This window comes from Chiloscyllium plagiosum, unplaced genomic scaffold (genome assembly GCF_037043375.1).
Source record: "Chiloscyllium plagiosum isolate Xiang-an unplaced genomic scaffold, Cpla_swu_hap1 HiC_scaffold_34, whole genome shotgun sequence".
NCBI classification, from domain to species: Eukaryota; Metazoa; Chordata; class Chondrichthyes; order Orectolobiformes; family Hemiscylliidae; genus Chiloscyllium; species Chiloscyllium plagiosum.
In genome coordinates this window covers 10739463-10762724 of record NW_028270172.1, presented here as the reverse complement: position 1 = coordinate 10762724, position 23262 = coordinate 10739463, and the positions used below count along the sequence as shown (strand labels likewise).

At 44.8% G+C, this 23262-nt stretch overlaps 1 protein-coding gene across 2 annotated transcripts in view; it reads left to right on the top strand.

The window, feature by feature from the left end:
* cpne4b (copine IVb) overlaps positions 1-23262 on the top strand; it is a 383963-nt gene that overhangs the window by 249918 nt on the left and 110783 nt on the right. For both annotated transcript variants that reach the window (XM_087978484.1, XM_043719590.2), the window contains 3 exons: positions 2005-2079; positions 14458-14541; positions 15258-15347. In XM_087978484.1, the coding sequence (XP_087834610.1) occupies positions 2005-2079; positions 14458-14541; positions 15258-15347 (249 nt within the window). The remainder of the gene's footprint in view (positions 1-2004; positions 2080-14457; positions 14542-15257; positions 15348-23262) is intronic.

Genomic DNA, 23262 nt, shown 5'->3' with positions numbered 1-23262 from the left:
GTTGGGGGTAGTTCAGAGGATATTTAGTAGATTGATAGCTGGAATGAGTGGGTTGCCTTATGAGGAAAGGGTGAACAGCTTGGACATGTTTCCATTGGTGTTTAGAAGACTCGGGGTGACTGGATTGCAATATGTGATACCTTGACTAGTGTTGACAAGGTAAATAATACTGTCTCTCTATGGGACAGTTCAGAACTAACGGGCACAGTTTTAATATGAGGGGATGACTGATATGAGAGAATGGAAATGAGAGTAAGAATTTTATCTGAGTTGTGTGATTTTGGAACTCTGCCTCAGAAGGCGATGGAGGTGGGATCCTGGAATATTTTGAAGTTAGAGGTGGGGAGATTCTTAATAAAAACCAAAAGAACTTCAGATGCTGCAAATCAGAAACAAAAGCAGAAATTGCTGGAAAAGCTCAGCAGGTCTGGCAGCATCTGTGGAGAGAAATCAGAGTTAACGCTTCAGGTGGAGTGACCCTTTCTCAGAATGGTTCCTCACTAGGACCTGAAGCGTAGACAGATTCTTGTTAGGGAAGGAAGTCACGGGTTATCAGAAGTAAGTGGGAGTGTGCAATTGGAAACACAAACAGATCAGCCATGATCCTATTGAAGGGCAAGGAGGGCTAGATGGGCAGAACGGCTCATTTCTGCTCCTAATTTGTATGCTGATATGTGCAAGCAGCACGCATGTTAGTAACCAGTGCCCCCTGAGCGTAGCGGTGGGTGTGGCATTTGAGTCCTGATCTGTCATCAATCGTTGTTTCCGGGGTTGTTTTGCTGAGGTGCATTTTGTGAGTGGCAGGCAGTTCCCCCATTGTCTTCACAGGGGAGGGGCAGGGAGAGATCGGGGGGGGGGAGCAAGGAGAGATCGGGGGGAGGGGCAGGGAGAGGTCAGAGGGGGAGGGGCAAGGAGAGGTCAGAAGTTCTGAAGGAGAGTCATATTGGACTTGAAATGTTAACTCTGAATCTCTGCAAATGTTGCAGCTTCTCCTGTCAATTGTGTCTGGCAGGAAAGAGGTCCCAGATCCCACTGCAGCAGGGACAGGAATACAACCTAGCACAGCTGCCATGATTCTGAAATGCACACCAATCCCCTAGGATACGCTGACCTCCACCACCCTTCTCTCACAGCAGAGATAAAGATATTTAACCTTTGTTCTTAACCATCTAAGTGAAACCCTCATCAATCATACCCAAATTCCTGATGAGGGACTTATGTCTGAAATGTCGACCCTCCTGCTCCTTGGATGCTGTTTGACCTGCTGTGCTTTTCCAGCACCACACTGCCAACTTAGTCCTGACCTTGCCAACAATTAGCCCTGAACAGTGGCTCAGTGGTTAGCACTGCTGCCTCACAGCACCAGGATCCTAGGTTCAATTCCAGTCTCTGGTGACTGTCTGTGTGGAGTTTTCACATTCTCCCTGTATCTGCGTGGGTTTCTTCCAGGTGCTCTGGTTTCTTCCCACAGTCCACAGATGTGCAGGTCAGGTGAATTGGCCATATTAAATTGCCCATAGTGTTAGGTGCATTAGTCAGAGGGAAATGGGTCTGGGTGGGTTATTCTTTGGAGGGTTGGTGTGGACTTGTTGGGCCATAGGACCTGTTTCCACACTGTAGGGAATCTAAAACTATCTGGTCTTTGTTCTGTGGTCCAGTGTTTCCGCAGCCTGGCTTTGCCATCTTGTCCCGGAATATCAGTTTTATCCCAGACTTCAGGGTATTCCATCATTCCTTAATCTGCATTCCCTGAGCCCAGGAGGCATTAACTGAACTGTGATGAACTTTGTCTCAATTTTCCTTGTTATGTATGCTTTCTGTCATTGATGCAGGTGTTGTGCTGGAGCAGCTTATAAAACTTTCCACCGTATTTTTCATGTAAAAGTACATGTGACAATAAATTTCTATTCTATTTTGATGTTGCTATCTAAATCCTCTCTCACGGACGAATGATGCTCTCTTGACCATCTCTGACCAATCTTAATTTGGCATTTTTCTCTGCAGGTCATTGCAGAAGAACTATCCGGAAACGATGATTATGTGGAGTTGACATTCAGTGCAAGAAAACTCGATGATAAGGTAAGGACAGAAAAAGAAGCAATCTAAAATCAAATGTAGATCAGGTTTTCAAAAAACGTCTCACTCATGTTAATCGAACTTGAACTTATCATTTCCCCCCCTCCCAGCTTTAATCTAAATTTCAAAACCATTCCCACATTCACAACTGGAACTCTCTGTAACTGAGCCATCAGCACTCAGGCTGGTTTTGTTCGGAAATGTGTTTCTGAGTATTAATGCAATTTCCAACATGTTCAATTTTAATTTTCGCCAGCTTAGACATGTTTAAAAGTCTCTGTTCTGGCTTTCCAACTGTGTTTGTAATTGCCTGAGGTGATTACAAAATTCCTGTCACAGAATATCACCACGGTGTGAAAGCTGCATTGCCTTGCTGGTGTCTGACAAGGTAGAAGCAGTTCATTAACCTCTTTGAAATGTCAATCCATGCTGACAACTGCATATTGTCCACAGGTGACCATTGTTCTACCATCTGGGAGATGGATAAATAGAAAGATTGCTGAATGCGGTTACAGAGATTTCCCCTCTCCCAACCTGTTGCCCCATTGTCCCCTCAAGGACATTCCTAAAGGTTGAAGTTGGGGGTCCTAAACCTCCACCAAATCTTAGTTAGGCAACACCTAGAGAACTGCCTGTAGTTCTGCTTCTTATAATGTTGGCCAAGATGTGGAGGAGCTGGTGTTGGGCTTGGGTGAACAAAGTTAACAATCACACAACACCTGGTTGTAGTCCAACAGGCTTATTTGGAAGCACTAGTTTTCAGAGCGCTGTTCTTTCCTCAGGATGAAGATTAGATTAGATTACTTAGATTAGATTACTTAGAGTGTGGAAACAGGCCCTTCGGGCCAACAAGTCCACACCGACCCGCCGAAGCGCAACCCACCCATACCCTACATTTACCCCCTTTTAACCTAACACTACGGGCAATTTAGCATGGCCAATTCACCTGACCCGCACATCTTTGGACTGTGGGAGGAAACCGGAGCACCCGGAGGAAACCCACGCAGACACGGGGAGAACGTGCAAACTCCACACAGTCAGTCGCCTGAGTCGGGAATTGAACCCGGGTCTCTGGCGCTGTGAGGCAGCAGTGCTAACCACTGTACCACCGTGCCGCCCATGAAGGAGCCACACTCTGAAAACTAGTGCTTACAAATAAACCTGTTGGACTATACCCTGGTATTATGTTATTTTTAACTTTCTTATGATGTTGGCTGCCCGCGCTGATGAAGTTTTGTGGATCGATTTGGTATCACCAATCCATCTTGGTAATATGAAATAATGAGGGGTATAGACAAGGTGAGTGGCAGGTGTCGTTTCCCGAGGATGGGGCTTTCAAGACCAGGAGGGATATGCTTATGGTGAGAGGAGAATGAGTTAAAAAAAAAACATGAGGGGCAACTTTTTTTACAAGAGAGTGGTTCGTGTGTGGAAGAACATCCAGAGGAAGAGGCAGAAGTGGATACAGTTACAATGTTTAAAAGACATTTAGATAAGTGCGTGAACAAGAAATATTTGTAGGGATATGAGGGTCAAGAGTGTGGTGCTGGGAAACACTGCAGGTCAAGCAGCATCTGAGGACCAGGAGAATTGATGTTTCAGGCCTAAGCCCTTCATCAGGAATGAGGCTTGTGGGCTGGGGGTGCTGAGAGATAAATGGGAGGGGGGGGTGCGGCTGAGGGGAAGGTAGCTGGGAATGCAACAGGTTATGCCCAGTCCCACCCCCCCTTCCATTTATATCTCAGCCCCCCCGCCCCACAAGCCTCATTCCTGATGAAGGGCTTATGCCCGAAACGTCAATTCTCCTGGTCCTCGTATTCTGCCTAACCTGCTGTGCTTTTCCAGCACCACATTCTTGACTCTGATTTCCAGCATCTGCTGTCCTCACTTTCTCCTTGTAGGGATATGGGCCAAGTGCAGGCAGGTGGGACTTGTTTAATTTGGGATTATGGTTACCATGGACTGGTTAGACCGAAGGGTCTGTATCCTTGCTGTGTGGCTATATGACTCTATGGTATTGTTGAACTATTTACACCAAGTGAGGCAGGATGCTCGCACAATGTATTCAACAGAAGAGGGGCTTGTTCTTAATTAACAGTTTTGCATTTTTTGTTTCTGATTTCCAATATCCGCAGTTCTTTGTGCTTTTTTGTTTAATGTTTATTGCATGTCACTTAATAATATGTTATGTTCCAGTGAGGATGCATTGTTGTGAGACATCAGGCTCATTTTAAAAGTAAATACACAATGCAATTTTAGTTCTATGCCATTAACATTAAGAACAGCAACTCAGTAACTGGTTAGGACACATAAGACACAATGGTAACTGCAAGGAAAATGCATAGTAATAAATGGAAAGAATGCTGGAGAAACTCAGCAGGTCTGGCAACATCTGTGGAGCGAAAAAGGGAATTAGATTTTCAAGTCCAATATGACCTCTTCAGAATTGGCGATGCTCTACCATAATAATCAGCTCCTCCCTGAAGTGATTCTTTATAACCTGATGGGCAAGGGTTAACGTGTGATGTCAGTTAACCCTGTCAGACACTAACTATCACATACCGCTCTAGTTGTTGAATGATAAAAAGAATATTGAGTCATGGAAGACACTACAGAGCTGATTTAAAATGATGATACCAGACATACATTGATATTTGTAACAGGAAAGGGTGAACAAACTCAGTCTTTTCCTTTATGGGGAGAGAAAGGAGGCTGAGAGCTGACTTAATAGGATGAGGGTGTAGGTTTGCTCGCTGAGCTGTAGGTTTGATATCCAGACGTTTCATTACCTGGCGAGGTAACATCATCAGTGGCGACCTCCAAGTGAAACTAGGAGGACCTGTAAATTCTGCAAGGTTTCAATCGAGTGGATAGAGGCAAGTGTTTCTTTCTGTGGGGATGAGCATGACTAGAGGCTCTCAATATTAGATAGACATCCAAAAGGGAACCCCAAAGGAAATTCCTTTACCCAGAGAACAGTGAGTTCCACACTCTCAACCTGTTCAGAGATGTTATTATACACTTAAACCTAGGCCTCCCAGTCCATGGGGTAGGGACCCGATCTACACACACTCAATTGCTACCACAGAGTGTGATTGAAGTGCCTATCACAAACGCATTCAAGAGTAAACTAGACAAACACATGAGAAATCAGTGATTTGATGCTATTAAATTGATTTAGATCAGGAAAGATGCAAAGATCTAATGGAATATAAAGACCAAAATTGGACTGGTTGGGCTGAATGACATATTTCCGTGTGGCTAACCGGTGTAATTCTTAATTCTATTCAAACTTTGACCCAAAAAAGATCTGACTGAGCCCCACAAGCCACCTACTGGTACAAACGTATGCATAGTCGGACTTTCTACCAGTCAACAATGCAAATACAAACACAAGCCAGCACAGAAGTCCATGGTTATTGATGGATCAGAGTTTCCACAGGTAAAGGAGGGAATAGGAAATGGATTGCAATCATAGGAACAGAGTTAGATTGCTCAGCCCCTTAAACCTGTTTCATTGCTCAGTTAGATCAGGATTGTTCCGTATGTTAACCTCAGTTGCCTACCTTGGTTCATAAACTATAACCCAGGGGTCTCTGTGACCTTTAATTGAACTTCAACCTTAAAAGGTATTTATTTGGCAGTTGGTGTTATTGTGTGGGTATGTGTGTGGGTGTGTATGTGTAGGGGCAAGAGGGTGAGGAGGAAGGGGGAAGGAGGGAGGGTGGGGAGGTGAGAGACAGTGCCAGGTTTTCACAATTGTCTGTGAGGAGCCACTTCCTGACATTACCCCAAATAGCTCACTGTCATTTTAAGGTCAGTATCGAGCATCTTCACTAGAGCACTCTTTCTATCTTCTAAACTCCAGTCATTGTTTCATGTGTGCTCTGCCAAAAGGCAGGCCTTTGTTTCAGGGCCTGTTGATGCTTCTCTGAGCAGTCTCCATCAGTGATGGCTTGCCCATTGCCTCAGCGACAGCGGGAGGGGGATAGGTTTCACTAGAGCAACCAAACCTGCCCTGCCTGATGTTAATCAGAACCAGCATGAAACTGAGAGAACTCATCCCCGTTCAAGTCTGAGCTTGTTCAGTCAAATGAGCTGTGTTCTCCATTGATCACCATTGATCATCATTAATCTCCACTGATCAGTATTGATCACTATGATCTCCATTTATCTGCATTAATCTCCACTGATCACCACTGCAGTGCCCATGTGATGGATGACCATGTCATTCCCAGTGTTTACTTACTGACGAAGGTACAAAGAGTACCAGAGGTCCAGAACATTCTCACCCAAACGGCGGTTGACTTTGGAAGTCATTTAATGATTTTGAAACTGGGATTGCTAGCTCTTTCAGCAAAAGGTAGTGTGGGCCAGAGCCATGGTTAGGATAAAGATACAGATCAGTTATGATCTAACTGGCAAATAATGGTCGATAGGATGGATGTCAATAAGATATTTCCCCTGCAGAGTGGGTCTAAAACACAGGGATATAACCTCAAAATAATAGACTATTTGAAACTGAGATGACGAGGAATTTTTTTCACTCAAAGGATGGTGAATCTTAGGAATGTTCTACCTCAGAGGATGCTGGGGCTCAGTTATTCAGGAACCATAAGACAAAAGTTGATAGATTTCTAGTTAATGATGACACAAAAAGATATGGGGATAGCAGGGGAATATGGTTTTGAGGTCAATGATCAGCCATGATCTTCAATGGGTTAGCAGATTTGATGGGCCAAATGGCTTCCTCTTGTTCCTTTGGGCTGGATTTTACACTCTCTCCTGGAAAGTCTGAAGTTGGAGGGGGAGGGGACTGAAAAGCTCAGTGACCAACCCCTGAAATTGTCTTTGGTCCCTTCCAAGCCTTTGTGTGCGTTTTTTTTTCTCAGCATCCAAATTGGAAGCGTGCCTGTTGAGGGAACAAATATAAAGGGCAGGCTATCTCCCAGTGAAGAGATTTTTTGCCCATTGTGTTCAGCAAGTTGTTTGTGACTCTTGTATCAGAACAAGCTCCAGTCTTAGTCTCCAACAATGCCATCACCCCCCCGCGGCCACCCACTTTGAACGGTTAGTGTGGACTCACTGCTCCCTTCCTGTGACAGAGTGACGTCATCCTGTAGCTGCATCGTCAAGCTCAGGAGAAATGGGAGCATTGGGAGAGTCTCCCATTGTTCCCATTGGACCATGTGGTTGGCACTGCCATACCAGTGTCCCTTATGTTGTCAACATTTTGTTAAGCCCTTTGGAGTCATGCTGGGTCATGTGGGATTTCCACATGCTGAGGGTAACTCCCAGATGGGTAAAGTGGTCACGGATAATCCAGTCACGCTTTCAGTTTAATGTAACTATCAGCAGCATCACGTAATGTATATACTAACAAGTAAATTCATAAGGAGAGAATTGTGGGCATTTGGGAATTTTCATAAAGGACTCAGTAAGATCTTTAGATTATGGCTTAAGCCTTTAGAATGAGTGCTGTTATTAAGTTACGAAGTCAGTGGAATCCTGCATGTAATCTATTGTATTGTCCCTACCAATATTGCTCCCCACTAGGAGGCTCAGACTGTGAATATTTATTTCTCTTTTTGTTGTAACCCCATAAAACCAGCTGTTCTCCCCACCAGAACACCACCCCCCCACCAAAAAAAAACAAATTTATTTCTTGTGGCATTACAGAGAATCCTTCAAGCTTGCTTCACCATTCAATATAATCATGGATGATCATCCAATTCAATGCTATACTCTTGCTCTCTCCCCTTGATGCCTTTAGAATCTAAAAGTGTATCTAACTCTTGTCTGAATATATCCAATGACTTGGCCTCCAAAGCCTTCTGTGGTAGAGAATTCCACAGGGTCACTACTTTTTGAGTAAAGGAATTTTCCTCATCTCAGTCCTAAATGATCCAACCCATATCCTCAGACTGTGTCCATTAGTTCCAGACTTGCCAACCAGGGAAAATATTCTCCCTGCATCTGGTCTGCACAGCCCTGTTAGAAGCTCTAGTGAATGCAGACTCAGTCAAACAAGTCTCTCCTCATAGGACAGTCCTGCTATACCTTGTATCAACTTCCTGCATTCTCTCTCTATGCCAAATATATCCTATCTTAGGTGGGGAGACCTAAGCTGTACACATGTTCAAATGTAACAAGATCTTGACAGTATCCAAACTTGTGCTGACAAGTTGTAAGTAACATTCACACCACACAATTGCCAGGCTATGACCATTACCAATAAGAGACAATCTAACCACCGCCCCTTGATATTCAATGGTGTTACCATCCCTGAATCCCCCACTGGAATTCAACATCCTGGATTTATCATTGATCAGACATTCAACTGGACTCACCACATAAACGCAGCGGCTACAAGAGCAGGTCAGGGGCTAGGAATATTGTGGCAAGTAACTCACCTCCTGACTCCTCAAGGCCTGTCCACCATCTGCATGGCAGAAGTGTGATGGAATCCTCCCCACTTGTCTGGATGGGTGCAGCTCCAACAACACTCAAGAAGCTTGACACCATCCAGGCCAAGGCAGCCTGCCTGATTGGTACCACATCCATTAGCATCCATTCCCTCCAGTACCCGAAGTTCAGTAGCAGCTGTGTGTACTATCTACAAGATGCACTGCCGAAATACACCAAAGATCCTCAGATAACACCTTCCAAATCCAAGACCACATCCATCTAGAACATCACCACCTTCAAGTTCCCCTCCAAGCCACTCACCACCCTGACTTGGAAATATCTCACTGTTCCTTCACTGTCACTGGGTCAACATCCTGGAATTCTCTCCCCAATGGCATTGTGGGTCAACCCACAACAGGTGGACTGCAGTAGTTCAAGGAAGCAGCTCAGCATTACCTTCTCCAGAGATGGGCAATAAATACTGACCCAGCCAGCAACGCCCACAACCCACAAAAGAGTGTTTAAAACTGTGACAGTGAGCTTGGGTATTAATCAGTGAGCTGTGAATTTTAATCATACTTTATTGTACTGTTGATCTTTCAAGTATCACTATATATGTGAATTAATTCCATATATAATGAATGAATAAAAATTACAAAATCAGTATTTGAAGTACAGGAGGTACAACACAATGCCACTTATACATTTTACCCTTTTGTTGCTCTGAGTAGATTTGAATTCTATAATTAAAATTTCACTGAGATATGCTCGAGTATTTGAAACAAATGATTATTTTATCACCTTGTTACACAGGATTGCCAATTGAAACAGCTGCTTTCCTTTACATGAAGTCCTTCTTAGTGCTTTGATGTTGAATGATTTTGTTCGTGATTAGTCAGATTGTAAATTGTGCCAAGGTAAGACTAGGTGTGCCAAGGTAAGGTGTGCCAAGGTGAGAGCACAGAGATGGCAGGTCTAACAGGGTTAGGGATATAGGGCAAAGAGTGAAGGGCATATGTTAGAAGATTCAGTGAGGTTTGGTGTTGAGATGCAACATCATTTGTTGTGTGTGGGTGAGGTGGGGAGAGGGGAGGAGGGGAGAAACCATTATGATTTAAAACATGTTTTTCCAAAACATACCTGATTCATAACCTTTTGAAAAAGTGCAGAACAATTTTTTATCTATTCACTCACAGGACGTGGGTGTCGTTGGCTGGGCCAACATTTATTGTCCATCCTTCATTGTCCCGAAAGCAGTTCAGCTTTCACCCGTATATGACGGAATTTTCAAGGAAATTCAACATGTTCCACTCTGTACAATTGTAACAATCTTTAGTGTTTACAAAATACTTTTTAAATCTGGCTGTAGTATTGGGAGGGGAAGGATGAAATGACCAACCATTTTAAAGCTGAACCCCCAACCAGATGTGGATTGTGGAGAATTCAGTGAGGAAGGGGGAAGGGGAGGGAATAGAACACTGCGAGGAGAAGGACATACAAGGTCGGGGAAAGAAGGTTCTAGAACATTCCTGGAGGCTCTTTGTAGGAGAGATCAAGGGCATATTTAATGGCTGAAAGAGATACAAAAGAGGATCAGGATTTGGATGAAGGAGTAATTTGGAAGAGAGCAGAGTGGGTGGAATAATTGAAGTCGAGAATTAGAGAATGGTCAATCGTTATCCTCATCACGGATGTGATTGATCTGAATTAGCACATGATTGGTATGGACCGATTCCATAATGATTAGGGCCACAGGTGATAGAAAATTATCCTGGGTATTGGCACCAACCCAACCCAGTGAAGGCGGGTCATCTGAGGCAGAGCTGGTGATAATGTCACTGGGCTAGTAATCCAGATTGTCAGGCTAATGATCTGGGGAATGAAGAGATCCCTGATGAAGGGTTTATGCCCGAAACGTCGACGCTCCTGCTCCTCGGATGCTGTCTGACTGGCCGTGCTTTTCCAGCATCATTGTGTTTGACTCTGACCTCCAGCATCTGCAGTCCTCACTCTCTCCTAATGTTCTGGGGAGCTGGGTTCAAACCCCCACCAGGGCAGCTGGTGAGATTTGAATACAGTAATAATCTGGAATTGAAAGCTAGCCACATGGTGACCCCATACCTACTGATACTTATTGGTAAGAACTCATCCGGTTCTCTGGTTCGGGAAGGTGTCCTTACCCAGTCTGGCCTGTACATGAGTCCAGACACATGACAATATGGTTCATCTTTAAGTGCCCTCTGGGATACTGGGGATGGGGCCAGTCAAAACAAAATCCTGCCACTTCTCTGCCTGAGATTTCATTCTATTAACTGAGATTCCACCCCACAAAGTCAAATAGTTGTACAATCACAGTCAACCAGGATTGATATTCTATCAGGGAGCGTTTGCCCAGCTGTGCTGTAACTTCAAGCTGAGACTGACCGCAGCCCTGTTGTGTAATTCTCCAGCAGTTAGTCAATGCTGCTCTTTACTGAATTGGGGTGAACCTTGTATCTGACCCCTTTAAAAATATTGAACCATCTCCAGCATGGGTGTGGGGCAGGGAGCTTAAAAGCAAGCTCAGTTTTTCCGATGTCCCCTTCCTTATGTCATTTTGTAATTCTGTCTGATCATTTGGAGAATAACGGCCTGACTTGATTTTATTTAGCTTCTGATTAACTCCCCAAAGCCCATCCTCCATTTATTAGGCACGTTTCTAAAATTGTGTGATGGAATACTCCCCGCTTGCCTCGATGAGTGCAGCTCCAACAACACTCAAGAGGATTGACATCATCTAGGCCAAAGCGGCTCACTTGATTGGTGCTCCACTCCCCCACCTCGAACACTCGCTTCCTCCACCACTGACGCACAGTAGCAGCAGTGTGTACCATCTGTTGCCAGACATCGCTGGAACGACTCACGAAGGCTCCTTTGGCAGCACCTTCCAAATCCAAGACCACTCCTACCACCCAGAAGGATAAGAATGGCAGATGCACACAGCCATCTGTAGGATTCCTTCCAAGCCGCACATCATCCTGGCTTGGAATTGTATCGGTGCTCCTTCAGTGTCGCTGGCTCAGAACCCTTGAACTCTCCCCCTAACCACACTGTGAGAGCATGGACTGGAAGGACTCAAGGCATCAGCTTTGCACCACCTTCTCAAGGGCAGCTAGGGATGGACAATAAAAGCTGGCAGAGCTCGCGATGCCCACATCCAGTGAAAGAATAAAAAGTAGAATCCAATGTCTTCCTGTTCCCACACTCTGATTTTCATTGGTGGAGCTGGGATGAGTCAGTGGCAGGACTCAAAATAGCTTTATTCATGAAGGATGTAGATCTCTTTAATCAACCCTGTTTAGATGCGTCATGAGAAACTTGAACAGTTTGGACTCAGAGTTGGGCTGTCTGGTCTGGAAGGAGATATTTTAAATCAATCTGCTCAGATTAGCCGTGGAGAATGCAGGGTTATGAGGATAGGTGAGGGAAGTGAGTCTGGGTGGATGATTTTTGGAAGGATGATGTGGACTCGATGGGCCGAATGGCCTGCTCCCATACTATTGAGTTTCTACGGTAATACCTCAGGGGCAGGTGAGATTTCATCCTGGGGGATATTTTCTCGTCAACCTGTCCAGCGATGCCATTATTCAACTCTGAAGCAGGTGGGACTTGAACCTGGGCTTCCTGGCTCAGAGGTACGGACAGTACCACTGCAGCACAAGAACCCTCCTGACCTCGACGTAAGTATGTTGAAATGTTGAAGAACTTTAATGAGCTGCGTGAGATGTGAAGAAACTGCCTCCCCATCTACTGATTGTCAGACTGAATGAGCGTGGGCTGGGGAAGGTTATTTTGACCCCAGTTAACCTTTTCCAGTCGAAATGCTCACCGCTGTCTTCGAACGGCCCGTGGGGGGTGAAGAGATTTCTGATTCTGGGTAATCCAAGATGAAGAACGGGAAAACTTTCTGGCTGTAAGAGCTGCTCCTTTGTTTTGAGGTATTTTAGGTGTTGGAGGTGATTTCCTCGAATTCCAGGAGCAGCAATTACTGTTTTGTATGCTGTTGCATTGTTTTGGAACTTTGGAAAAAAAAGTCAAAACAACAGCAGTTTTAAAAGGGAGAAAAGCAGACAAAGGAAGCACATGGTGAGGACAGTGAGGCATTTGGATGGGTATATGAAGAGGAAGGGTTTGGAGGGATATGGGCTGGGTGCTGGCAGGTGGGACTAGATTGGGTTGGGATATCTGGTCAGCATGAACGGGTTGGACTGAAGGGTCTGTTTCCATGCTGTACATCTCTCTGACTCTATGACTGTATGATGAAAGCATCGGAGGGCACGCTTAAACAACTTGTCGGCATCTTGGAGGCCCTTGTAACATTTGTTAACATGCTTCACATCATCTGTTCCTTTACTTAGAAAGAATGTAAGTTAATGATATAATGTAAATTGGCTCTGGGATTTTTTTTTTGCTAATCCAATTGCTTAGAATTGCTCATGACCACAGGCTGAACGAAAATGAATAGAGCTCTCACAATGGCTGGAAGCACAGATGTGATTGCAGCCATTTCAGGCTTTAATGGAGCTCATTTTGAATAGGAATGCCACAGAGGGGTTTGTGGTATGACTGTCACAAATGCACAGTGAGGTGCATGATTCAATTCTACTATAATGACAGAAAATGCAGGGAAATGTGGCCAGACTCAGCAGCATTCACGAAGAGAGAGAAAATAGATTGTAATGCTTTAAATTAACGACCTTTCACTGGGTGTGAAAGGCCGAGGGAGCTGGGGGTTGGCGGTGAATTTTACCGCTGGAGCTTTGACCCTGGTCCACCCAGAATTCCGGGTAGGGGACAAGAAGTTGTGGGATGTCCAGTGCAATCGTTCTCATTGAGATAGAAACCAAGCAACAAAGCCCTACTTTGTAGAGAGTTCGTCGACTGACTTTGTCCTCCAGCTCTCATCCAGGAACTCCTACGCCTCAAACCCAGGTCCTAACAGTTTCCCATTTATATGTTCAGAGATGTTTTTCATGTCTCCTGAGCATGTGGCACTTGAATCTTGGTCTCCTGGTTCAGACATTGGGACACTACCACAGCACCAAAAAAGCTCTCTTTCCTATTTGTATGATCAATGACAATTCATGCTCATCACTTTCCTCACAACCTTAACAATGACATGGACAAATCCGGACATTATGACTGACATTGTCACGTACTCATCTTTGGTTTGACTTTCTGGTGGGTTGCCGCTGAACACCATTAGTCTGTCTCCGGGAGAAATGCGAGGAGTTAGGATTATGTCAGGGAGCCAAGCGAATACACATCTTCTGTAACGTCCTCACAGCCCCATCTCCAAAGTCTCCTGCTAGGGCCTTCCTTTACAGTGGTCTTTTCAAAATCGGTAACAGTAAATTTAAACACGACAAATCTTATTCCTTTGGAGGGTCATTGTGGACTCTATGGACCAAATGGCCTGATCCCATACCATAGGGATTCTATGATTTCGCAAACTTCCTAACTTCCAGGGTAATGGAGCAAATTTCAGTGTCTGAGCAGGGCAGACCTCCTAGACTGAAGGTCAGGTATTCCAAAGCAGGTTTCCTCCTGTTTTCTGTAAGAGATTTACTGAATCAGACCATAAGAGCTGGTTGTCTTCATGTCCAGCTCAGTGAATTATACAGGTGAGTGTTTAGTTTTAATGGGACCAGGTGCAAGCTGAATTAGCTGCTCAACATCCCAGTGTCTGTAGTCGATAGCGGTGGAGCTGGAAAAGCACAGCAGGTCAGGCAGCATCCAACATTGACTCTCCCGTTCCTCAGCTGCTGTGTGACCTGCTTTGCTTTTCCAGCCTCACATCTATTGACCCTGACTTCCAGCATCTGCAGTCCTTCCTGTCCCCATCCCAATGTCTCTACACAGTCAACGTGAGACTAATTCAATGTGTCCAGATTGTGTTCATTGTATGAGAGTAAAACATTGTCTCTTTTGCAGGACTTTTTCAGCAAATCAGACCCGTTTCTTGAAATTTTCAGGATGAATGATGATGGAACACAGCAACTTGTACACAGAACAGAGGTACTCAGGTTTCTGCATTGATTATTCGATTAAGCACTAACACCAAGGGACAGAATTAAGAATTGGGCTCCCCTTGGTCCTCTTACCATTCAAACCCCATGCACAAGGTCTGATAAATGATTCTCTGTGACTGATCCCTCGACACAAAAGTTTGCTTGTGCTTGCTCTCACTTTAATCAGGCATAGACAGGTTTGGGCTTTGAATGGCTCTTACAAGCAGCTGGGGCATTAGTTCTGCTGTTGTGGTGAGCTGAGGTTGAAAATGATGGGCAGCACGATGGCTCAGTGGTTAGCACTGCTGCCTCAGTGCCAGGGACCTGGGTTCAGTTCCACCCTCAGGTGACTGTCTGTGTGGAGTATGCACATTCTGCTCGTGTTGGTTTCCTCCGGGTGCTCCGGTTTCCTCCCACAGCCCAAAGATGTGCAGGTGAGGTGAATTGGCCATGCTAAATTGTCTATAGTGTTCAGTGATGTATGGTTTAGGGGCATTAGTCAGGGGTAAATGTAGGGGAATGGGTTACTCTTTGGAGGGTCAGCGTGGACTTGTTGGGACTAAGGGCCTGTTTCCACACTGTAGGGATTCTATGATTGACACTAAAGAGATAGCAGTTCTTTTGCTAAAACAGAGATTAATTGTAGTTTTACTGAATTACAAAAATTCAGCAGATTATATGTGACTGTTCTTTATCTGATCTTTATCTTCTCTGCTTTCATAGGTTATCATGAACAATCTCAATCCAATGTGGAAAACATTTAAAGTCTCTGTAAACTCCCTCTGCAGTGGAGATCATGATCGGAAATTAAAAGTAAGCTCAACAAACTGAAAATCGCTCACATTTCAGTGTAATTGTTGAAGTTGATATTGAGATCAAATATACTTTTTAATAAAAATGCACTATTCCTATGAGTTTCAACTCACTGCATTACTGCTGGGTGATTTGCATGGAAATACAGCTTGTGCAATTTGGTGTAGGTGATGTTGTTGATCCTGAGACTTTGGCCAAACCCAGTGAAGGAATTGCGAAACAATCAGCAGCTCTCTCCCTCACCCACGTGTCTTAGCAGCAATGTGGGCCGATAGTAGACAGCTAAACACTCACTGTCTGCATTGGGACTGAACCCAGTTTTGCTAATCACTGTGGTAATTGGGGAATTGTTGATATCGTGGGAAGGTCAACAGATTAATAATGCAGAATCCCAGGTTAAAGTTCTGAGGACTTGGGTTCAAATCCCACGTTGGCATACGGCTAAATTCAAGTTCAATAATTAACTTGGAACTTCAACTAGCAATAATACATTTCCTCACCCACAGAGTGGGGAGCCTGTGGAATTCTCTGCCACAGAAACTGGTCGAGACAAAAATATGTTTTCAAGAAGGTATTGGATATAGTTCTTAGGGCTAAAGGGATCAAAGGAGAGAAAGTATTTACGGGATGGTGAATTGGATGATCAGCCCCATGATCATATTGAATGAAGGAGCAGGCTTGAAGTGCTGAATGGCCAACTCCTACTCCTGCTCTTATTTTCCATGGTTCATCAGTTACGTGGATGGGGTTGGTGATTCTTTGTCATCCCACCGTGGAGCTGAGATCATTGATATTGAGCTCATTGACGGTGAGATTATTGACGGCGAGATCATTGATGGTGAGGTCATTGACGGTGAGGTCATTGACAGTGAGATCATTGACAGTGAGATCATTGACGGTGAGGTCGTTGACGGTGAGGTCGTTGACGGTGAGGTCATTGACGGTGCGGTCATTGATGATGCGGTCATTGACGGTGAGATCATTGACGGTGCGGTCATTGACGGTGAGGTCATTGATGGTGAGGTCATTGACGGTGAGATAATTGACGGTGCGGTCATTGACGGTGCGGTCATTGATGATGCGGTCATTGACGGTGAGGTCATTGACGGTGAGATCATTGACAGTGAGATCATTGAGGGAGACCATTAATCCCAGTAATGTCTGGAGACCCAGGTTTGAGTCACACCACGGCATATGAATTTGAAATCAATAAAAATCGTGACCATGAAACTGTAGTAGATTGAAGAGAAATCCTGTCTGGTTCACTGATGTCCTTTAGTGAAGGAAACTGTCATCCTGACCTGGTCTGACTGACATGTGACTCCAGACCCACAGCAATGTGGTTGACTCTTAAGTACCCTCTGGGCAATAAATGTTGGCCTAGCCAATGACACTCTCATCCCATGAATGAATAAAAAATAGTTGTGGTCCTTTTGTGGTCCGGTTGATACTTCAACCATCTACTGTGAAAGAGCAAATAATATTCCTAATAATGCTTCTAATATCCCGAATCTCCTTTGTCTTTAAGAAGTGCCAACCAATTTGTTGTGAATTATCTGTGTCTTCTGTTTCTTTGAGCAGTGGTGTGCATGAATATTTCTCTTCGTGGTCAAACTAAATGCTTAAGGTGCATTGTGACTGGGGCAAGTGCATACCTTCTGTACAACAATCCCCCCAACACTCAACTGATCTCAGTAATGCAATTAAACATCCCGATGTGCTGTTGCTTGTTACTGTTGCAAGGAAGCCTGACATGTTAAGTGCCAAATCCAATCCCCAATCATGTCGTCATCCCTTTGTGCTGCACGTGTTGCTCTTTCTGCACCATCTACACTGTAATTATGGCATCAATGTTCCTTCCCATGAGAAGCACACGTTAATAGTGAAAGAATTAGTCATTAAAATAATCTTTCAGATGAGATGTTAAACCAGGCCCTTACCAGATGTATGCTATATTCCATAGCATTAACACACACACACACCCACACATGCACACACACACACAGACACACACCCACACACAGACACACATGCGCACAGACACACACACAGACATACACATGCGTGCGCACAAACACAGACACACGCATACATGGACACACACGCGTGCGCACATGCAGAGACATGTGCACAGACACACGCACACACTCACAGACACATGCGCACACTCTCTCTCTCTCTCTGTCTCTCTCGATCCCCTGCCCTGCCCCGGATCTTTATATACATACATGGTCACTGAAGCCGTTCAGTTCTGTACAGTAGAATATGAAGAAACAAAACAATACTGGAATTTGACTCTGTCCAACAAACAACTCCAAGAAATTTCTTATCTGTACAAGATTATATATACATACATTTGAGGCATTGGGAGGATGAACTGAGTTAAGTGAATCCCCATTTAACTTCAGTAGAAAGCCCTTAATTGCTGGTCTTTTCCCACTGTGCCTTGGCAGCAGCTGACCCAAGCTTTGTGGGTCCCTTAACATGTAGTCCTGTGCCAGCCTGCAACAGTCAGTCAGAGTCAACTTCTTGCGCTGGAAGATCACCAGGTTTCGGGCAGACCAAAGAGCGTCTTTGACTGAGTTGATGGTCCTCCAGGTGCAATTGATGTTTGTCTCAGGGTGCGTCCCAGGGAACAGACCATGGAGCATAGAGTCCTGCATTACGTAGCTGCTCAGGTCGAACCTCAACATAGCAAAAACTCCACATTGTCTGGCCATTGCAACAGTGCAGTTTGTGGGAGCCTGCTCTGTGCAAATTAGCTCCGGCATTTCCTACATTTCAACAACAGGGATTTCACTTCCCAACTTCTTCATTGGCTATAAAGCACATTGGAAAGCCTCTGGCTATAAAAGGGACTACATAAATGTATTTTTTTCCCTGCAAGGTGACATTCCCCATTGATACAAGATGAAATGTTTTGATTGGAAGAATGGGGAAAGACAATATATCCCAAAAGGTATAATTCTACAGGATCTGAAAGAGGAGAGAGAGAGAGACTGTCTCTCTGTCCACTGATCTTTGAAGGTAGCAGGATGGATGAACCAATCAGTTGATCAGAGAGATGGATTGCTAGGCTTTAGAAAAAGGAATATGGGCTGCTAGATTGGGGGTGGGTGGGGGAGGGGTGGTCAAGATTCAACAAGTAGTGTCAGCTTATAAACCCACCGCCCACTTCTGTGTTCCTCCGGTTCAGAGGCACGTGGGAAACCTTTGTCGAGCTATTCAGTGAATCGTACGGTTAGACCCATGATCCAACTTTGCCTTCGAGTTTGTATTTCCTGAGCTCTGTGAACTTTGCCAGACTCAACCGATTGAGAACATGGAGTGGGGTGGGGTTTGAGTGAAACTGACGGCCTGGGAGGTCTTTAAGCCGCGGAACTGATGAGCTGCGGCTGTGCCCAGGTGAGAGAGTCCGGCCACAGGATTCTTGCTGCTTGATGGATCATTGCCAACTTCTCTTTGAGCTCCATCACCTTGAGTCTCAGCTCCCCGATGTCAGCCTCCAACCCAGCCCGGGAGAGGATTATCCTGCTCCATGTTGCTTGTCTGATGAGGAACAAGAGGAACGTTAATATCAATCCCCAGTGACAGCAGCAGCTTTCCCGTCTGCCAGGGAGAGCGAGGAGAACAAGCTCAAAGTTCCAGCTCAGAGAGGAGGCGAGGTCCCTAACACAGAGCACTGCAGGCAGATGGGATCAGCTCTGACTCAGATGCTCTGGGCTCCACGATGGCCTGCGATGGTTGGGTTTGGTTGGTATCTGCAGCCTCCAGGAAGTAGACCACCCTCCCATTGGCCAGGTGGGCACTCATTGCCAATGCCATCAAGGTGGCAGTCACTGAATGATTCTTCCCTGTCCAGTTCTCTTCAGTCAAATAGCTACAGCAACTTCAATGTTAAGCAGGTCCCTGGGCCCCCGCCCACTCCCCATTGCTCAGGGCTCAGTTTGAAGAGGATTCTTCCAGTTGCGTACACTAAAGGCTGCGCGAATGCTTTATAAACCACAGGTTAAACTCCAACTACACTATTGTGTTCAATGTGGATGGGTGCAGCTCCAACAGCATTGACAAGCCTATCGCCATCCAGGGCAGAGTGGACATTGGGAAGATGTTTCCATTGGCAGGAGAGACAAGGATCCGAGGGCACAGCCTTAGAGTAAAGGCAAGACCCTTCAGAAGAGAGATGAGGAGAAATCTCTTTAGCCAGAGAGTGGTACACCTGTGGAATTCATTGCCACTAAAGGCTGTGGAAGCCAGGTCATTGAGTATACTAAAGACTGAGATAGATAAGTTCTTGATTGCCAAGGGAATCAAAGGCTATGGGGTGAAAGTGGGAAAATAGGTTGGAATAATCTATCAGCCATGATTCAATGGTGGAGCAGACTCGAAAGACTGAATGGCCTAATTTCTGCTCCTAATGGTCTTATGGACAAAGCAGCCTAATTTATTGGCACCACAGCTATAAAAATCCACTCCCTCCACCACTGACACAAAAATAGAAGAACTGGGTGCAGCGGGAGGCCATTCAGCCCCTCGAGCCACCTCCGCTATTTAAGACCATCATGGCTGACCTCATCTCAGCCTCAACTCCACTTTCCTGTCCACTCGCTATAACCCTTCAAACCATTACTAATTGAAAACCTCTCTATCTCTTCCTGAAATGTACTCAATGTCCACCACACTTTGCAGTAGTGAGTTCCACAGATTCATGACCCTTTGAGAGAATTAATTCCTAAATCTGTTATCCCTTATCCTAAAACTATGACCTCTCGTTTGAGATTGCCCCTCAAGGAGAAACCGCTCCTCTACACCTACTGTATCAATCTGCTTTAGTATCTTATAGACACCAATTCGATCTCCCGTCATTCTTCTCAACAGCCAGGACCTGATAGAATCAGTTCCAGATAAATGACAGAAGCAAGGGAGGAAATTATTGGGGCCTTGTACAATTCCTTTGGATCCTGTTTAGTCACAGCCAAGGTCCCAGGTGACTGGAGAGTTGTTCCTTTGTTTAAGAATGGCAACAAGATAATCCAGGAAATTATAGGCTAGTGAGCCTTTTGTCAGTGGTCGGCAAGTTATTGGAGAAGATTCTTAGGGATGACATTTACTCACATTTGGGAAAACGTGGGCTTATTAATAACAGGCAGCATGGTTTTCTGCAGGGGAGGCCATGTCTGACAAACTTGATTGAGTTTTTTTGAGGAAGTGACAAAGACAAAGGGCAGAGTGGTGGATATTGTCTACATGAACCTTACCAAGGCCCTTTGAGAAGGCAGGCTGATACAGAAGAGGAAGTCACATGGGATCTACAGTGAGCCGGTTAAATGGATGCAGAACTGGCTTGGTCATAGAAGACAGAGAGTAGAGATGGAGTGTGATTTTTTCTGACTAGAGGTTTGTAACCAGTGGAGTCTTGCAGGGATCAGTGCTGGGACTCTCTGTTGTTTGTGATACATATAAATGAATTGGAGGAGATTGTAAGTGGTCTGATTAGTAAGTTTGTAAATGATTGGGAGAGGTACCAATAACGAGAAGGATTGCCAGAGGATACAGCAGGATGTAGATAAGCCGGAGGCTTGGATGAAGAAGTGACAGATGGAACTCAGTCCAGGCAAGTGCGAGGTGATGCATTTTGAATGGTCTAATACAGGAGGGATGTGATTGTACTAAGTATTCTAAAGGACTGGGCTAGTGCTTTGATGCTATGAGTATATATCCCACCATGGAAACTGGTGATTGATTTTAATTAATTCCATTAATCAAAAAAATAAACTGGAATGTAAAGTTTATGTCAGGAATACTTGCCTTCTTCATGAATTTGCTTGCAGGATGGAAATCTGTCACCCTCATTTGGGTGATTCAGCACAATGTGGTTAACTTATACTGCCCTCTGAATCAACCTAGAAAGACAATCCGTTTAAATGGCAGTTAGGGATATACAGTCACAGGTGCTGGCTTTGCTAGTGATGCCCAGGTCTCGTGAAAGAAAATAAAATGAATAGTCAAAATTCCTAATGGTTTTCTTTGGATTATCATTGTTTGGCTTTTGCTGGAAAGGGAGCCATGCTACTGTGTCCCGTGACTTGTTTCTACTTTCTAGAAGTACCATGCATTCATACACAGAGACCCAGTCTCTGCAAATAAGAAATATGTACAAACTTGGCATATTTTTTCAAATTGTTCAGAACCCTCTTGTTCCTCCTCGCTTTTTCAATGGCAGCTCCTCAGCCAATCAGAGTCAGCCTCCCAACCAATCAGCAGCCTTTGCTCCTGTTGTATAAATGGTTACGATTATTTGACATTTACTATTCTTGCAGTTGTCCTGATGGTGGGGTTTTGTTAGTTCAGTTGGCATGAAAGCTGGTTTACAATGCAGAGTGATGCCAACACATGGGTTCGAAACCCACACCACCTGAGGTTACCATGAAGAATTCTCCTTCTCAATCTCTTCCCTCACCTGAGTGACCCTCAGATTAAACTGCCAGTGGGATGATGCTGACCTTATTGTTTTTAATCAGTCTTGATGAGCACAAAATTAAAAAAATCAGCACCATATCTCTGTTTTCAGCAATGGGGGTGGCACGGTGGCTCAGTGGTTAGCACTGCTGCCTCACAGTGCCTGGGATCTAGGTTTGATTCTAGCCTCGGTGACTGTCTGTGTGGAGTCTGCATATTCTCCCTGTGTCTGCATGGGTTTCCTCCAGTTTCCTCCCACAATCCTAAGATGTGCAGGTTCGGTGAATTGGCCATGCTAACTTGCCCATAGTGTTAGGTGCTTTTGTCAGAGGGAAATGGGTCTGGGTGGGTTAATTTTTGAAGGGTCAGCGTGGACTTGTTGGGCTGAAGGGCCTGTTTCTACACTGTAGGGAATCTAATAATTCTAAATAAAGGGAGAGACTTAAATGAAAAAAAAAATCCCCATACAGATCTTCCTAAAGGCAGTGATTACCTAACTCTCTTTAATATTTATTTTGGTGAAAAAGGAGTTTGACTCAATCACATCCTCAGTTCTCAGAATCTGTTGATTTTCTGAAATGCAGTGCAGTGACTGGCTAATTTTTAAGATATCCATCATACCGCTACAAACCTTTTGGAATCCTGGCAGGAGCTGTCAAATAATGAGGCCTGTTGCAGAGTTGCTCATCTTCTCTGCTGTTCTCTGTTTTCATTTTCTATTAGCTGACCCTATGATTCCTCCAGAGAGCTTTGATACATGGGGAAGGTTGTCAGGCAAGAACAACTGTATTCAACAATCGCTGTTCTCTCAGAGTCAATGACAAAATCATTGAATTACATGCTTTGAGCGTCACATTCAGGATGGCTGATGGGTCTGCCAAATTCTCCCGCCATGAACCGGAGGTCCAGCAGAAATCCTGGCTGCCCATGTGTTGTACTTGCAGCAAGTCTTCGTTCACCAGTCACCTACCACCCACCCCCAACATTCTCTGACCTACCTTAGTGTCTGTTCAGTCAACATCTTGATTGTCCTCATGTCCAAGACCCTCCACATCCTTCCCTATCTCTGTCGCCTCCTCCAGCCCCACAACCCTCCATGATATCTACACTTCCCAAAACTGATTACCGATTTTTAATGATTCCTCCATTTGCAGTCCACACCATCAGCTGCCTGACTCCGAGCTCCTGGAATTTACTTTCTGCCTCTCCCCTTCCCCCTTTAAGATGGTCCTTAGAACCAACTACTCACAAGGATGAAAGACCCCATACCCATCACATGTGGGATCAACATAATCCCATGTTAACGACTGCCATAAACACTGTGTCAGACAGACTGGAAGAAAACTAGGAATCCGGAGACACAAACACCAACTAGCAACAAAACAGCGTGACCAACTCTCCCTCATCTCAGTACATATAAAGGGAGGGCTATCAATTTGACAGGGACAATGTAACC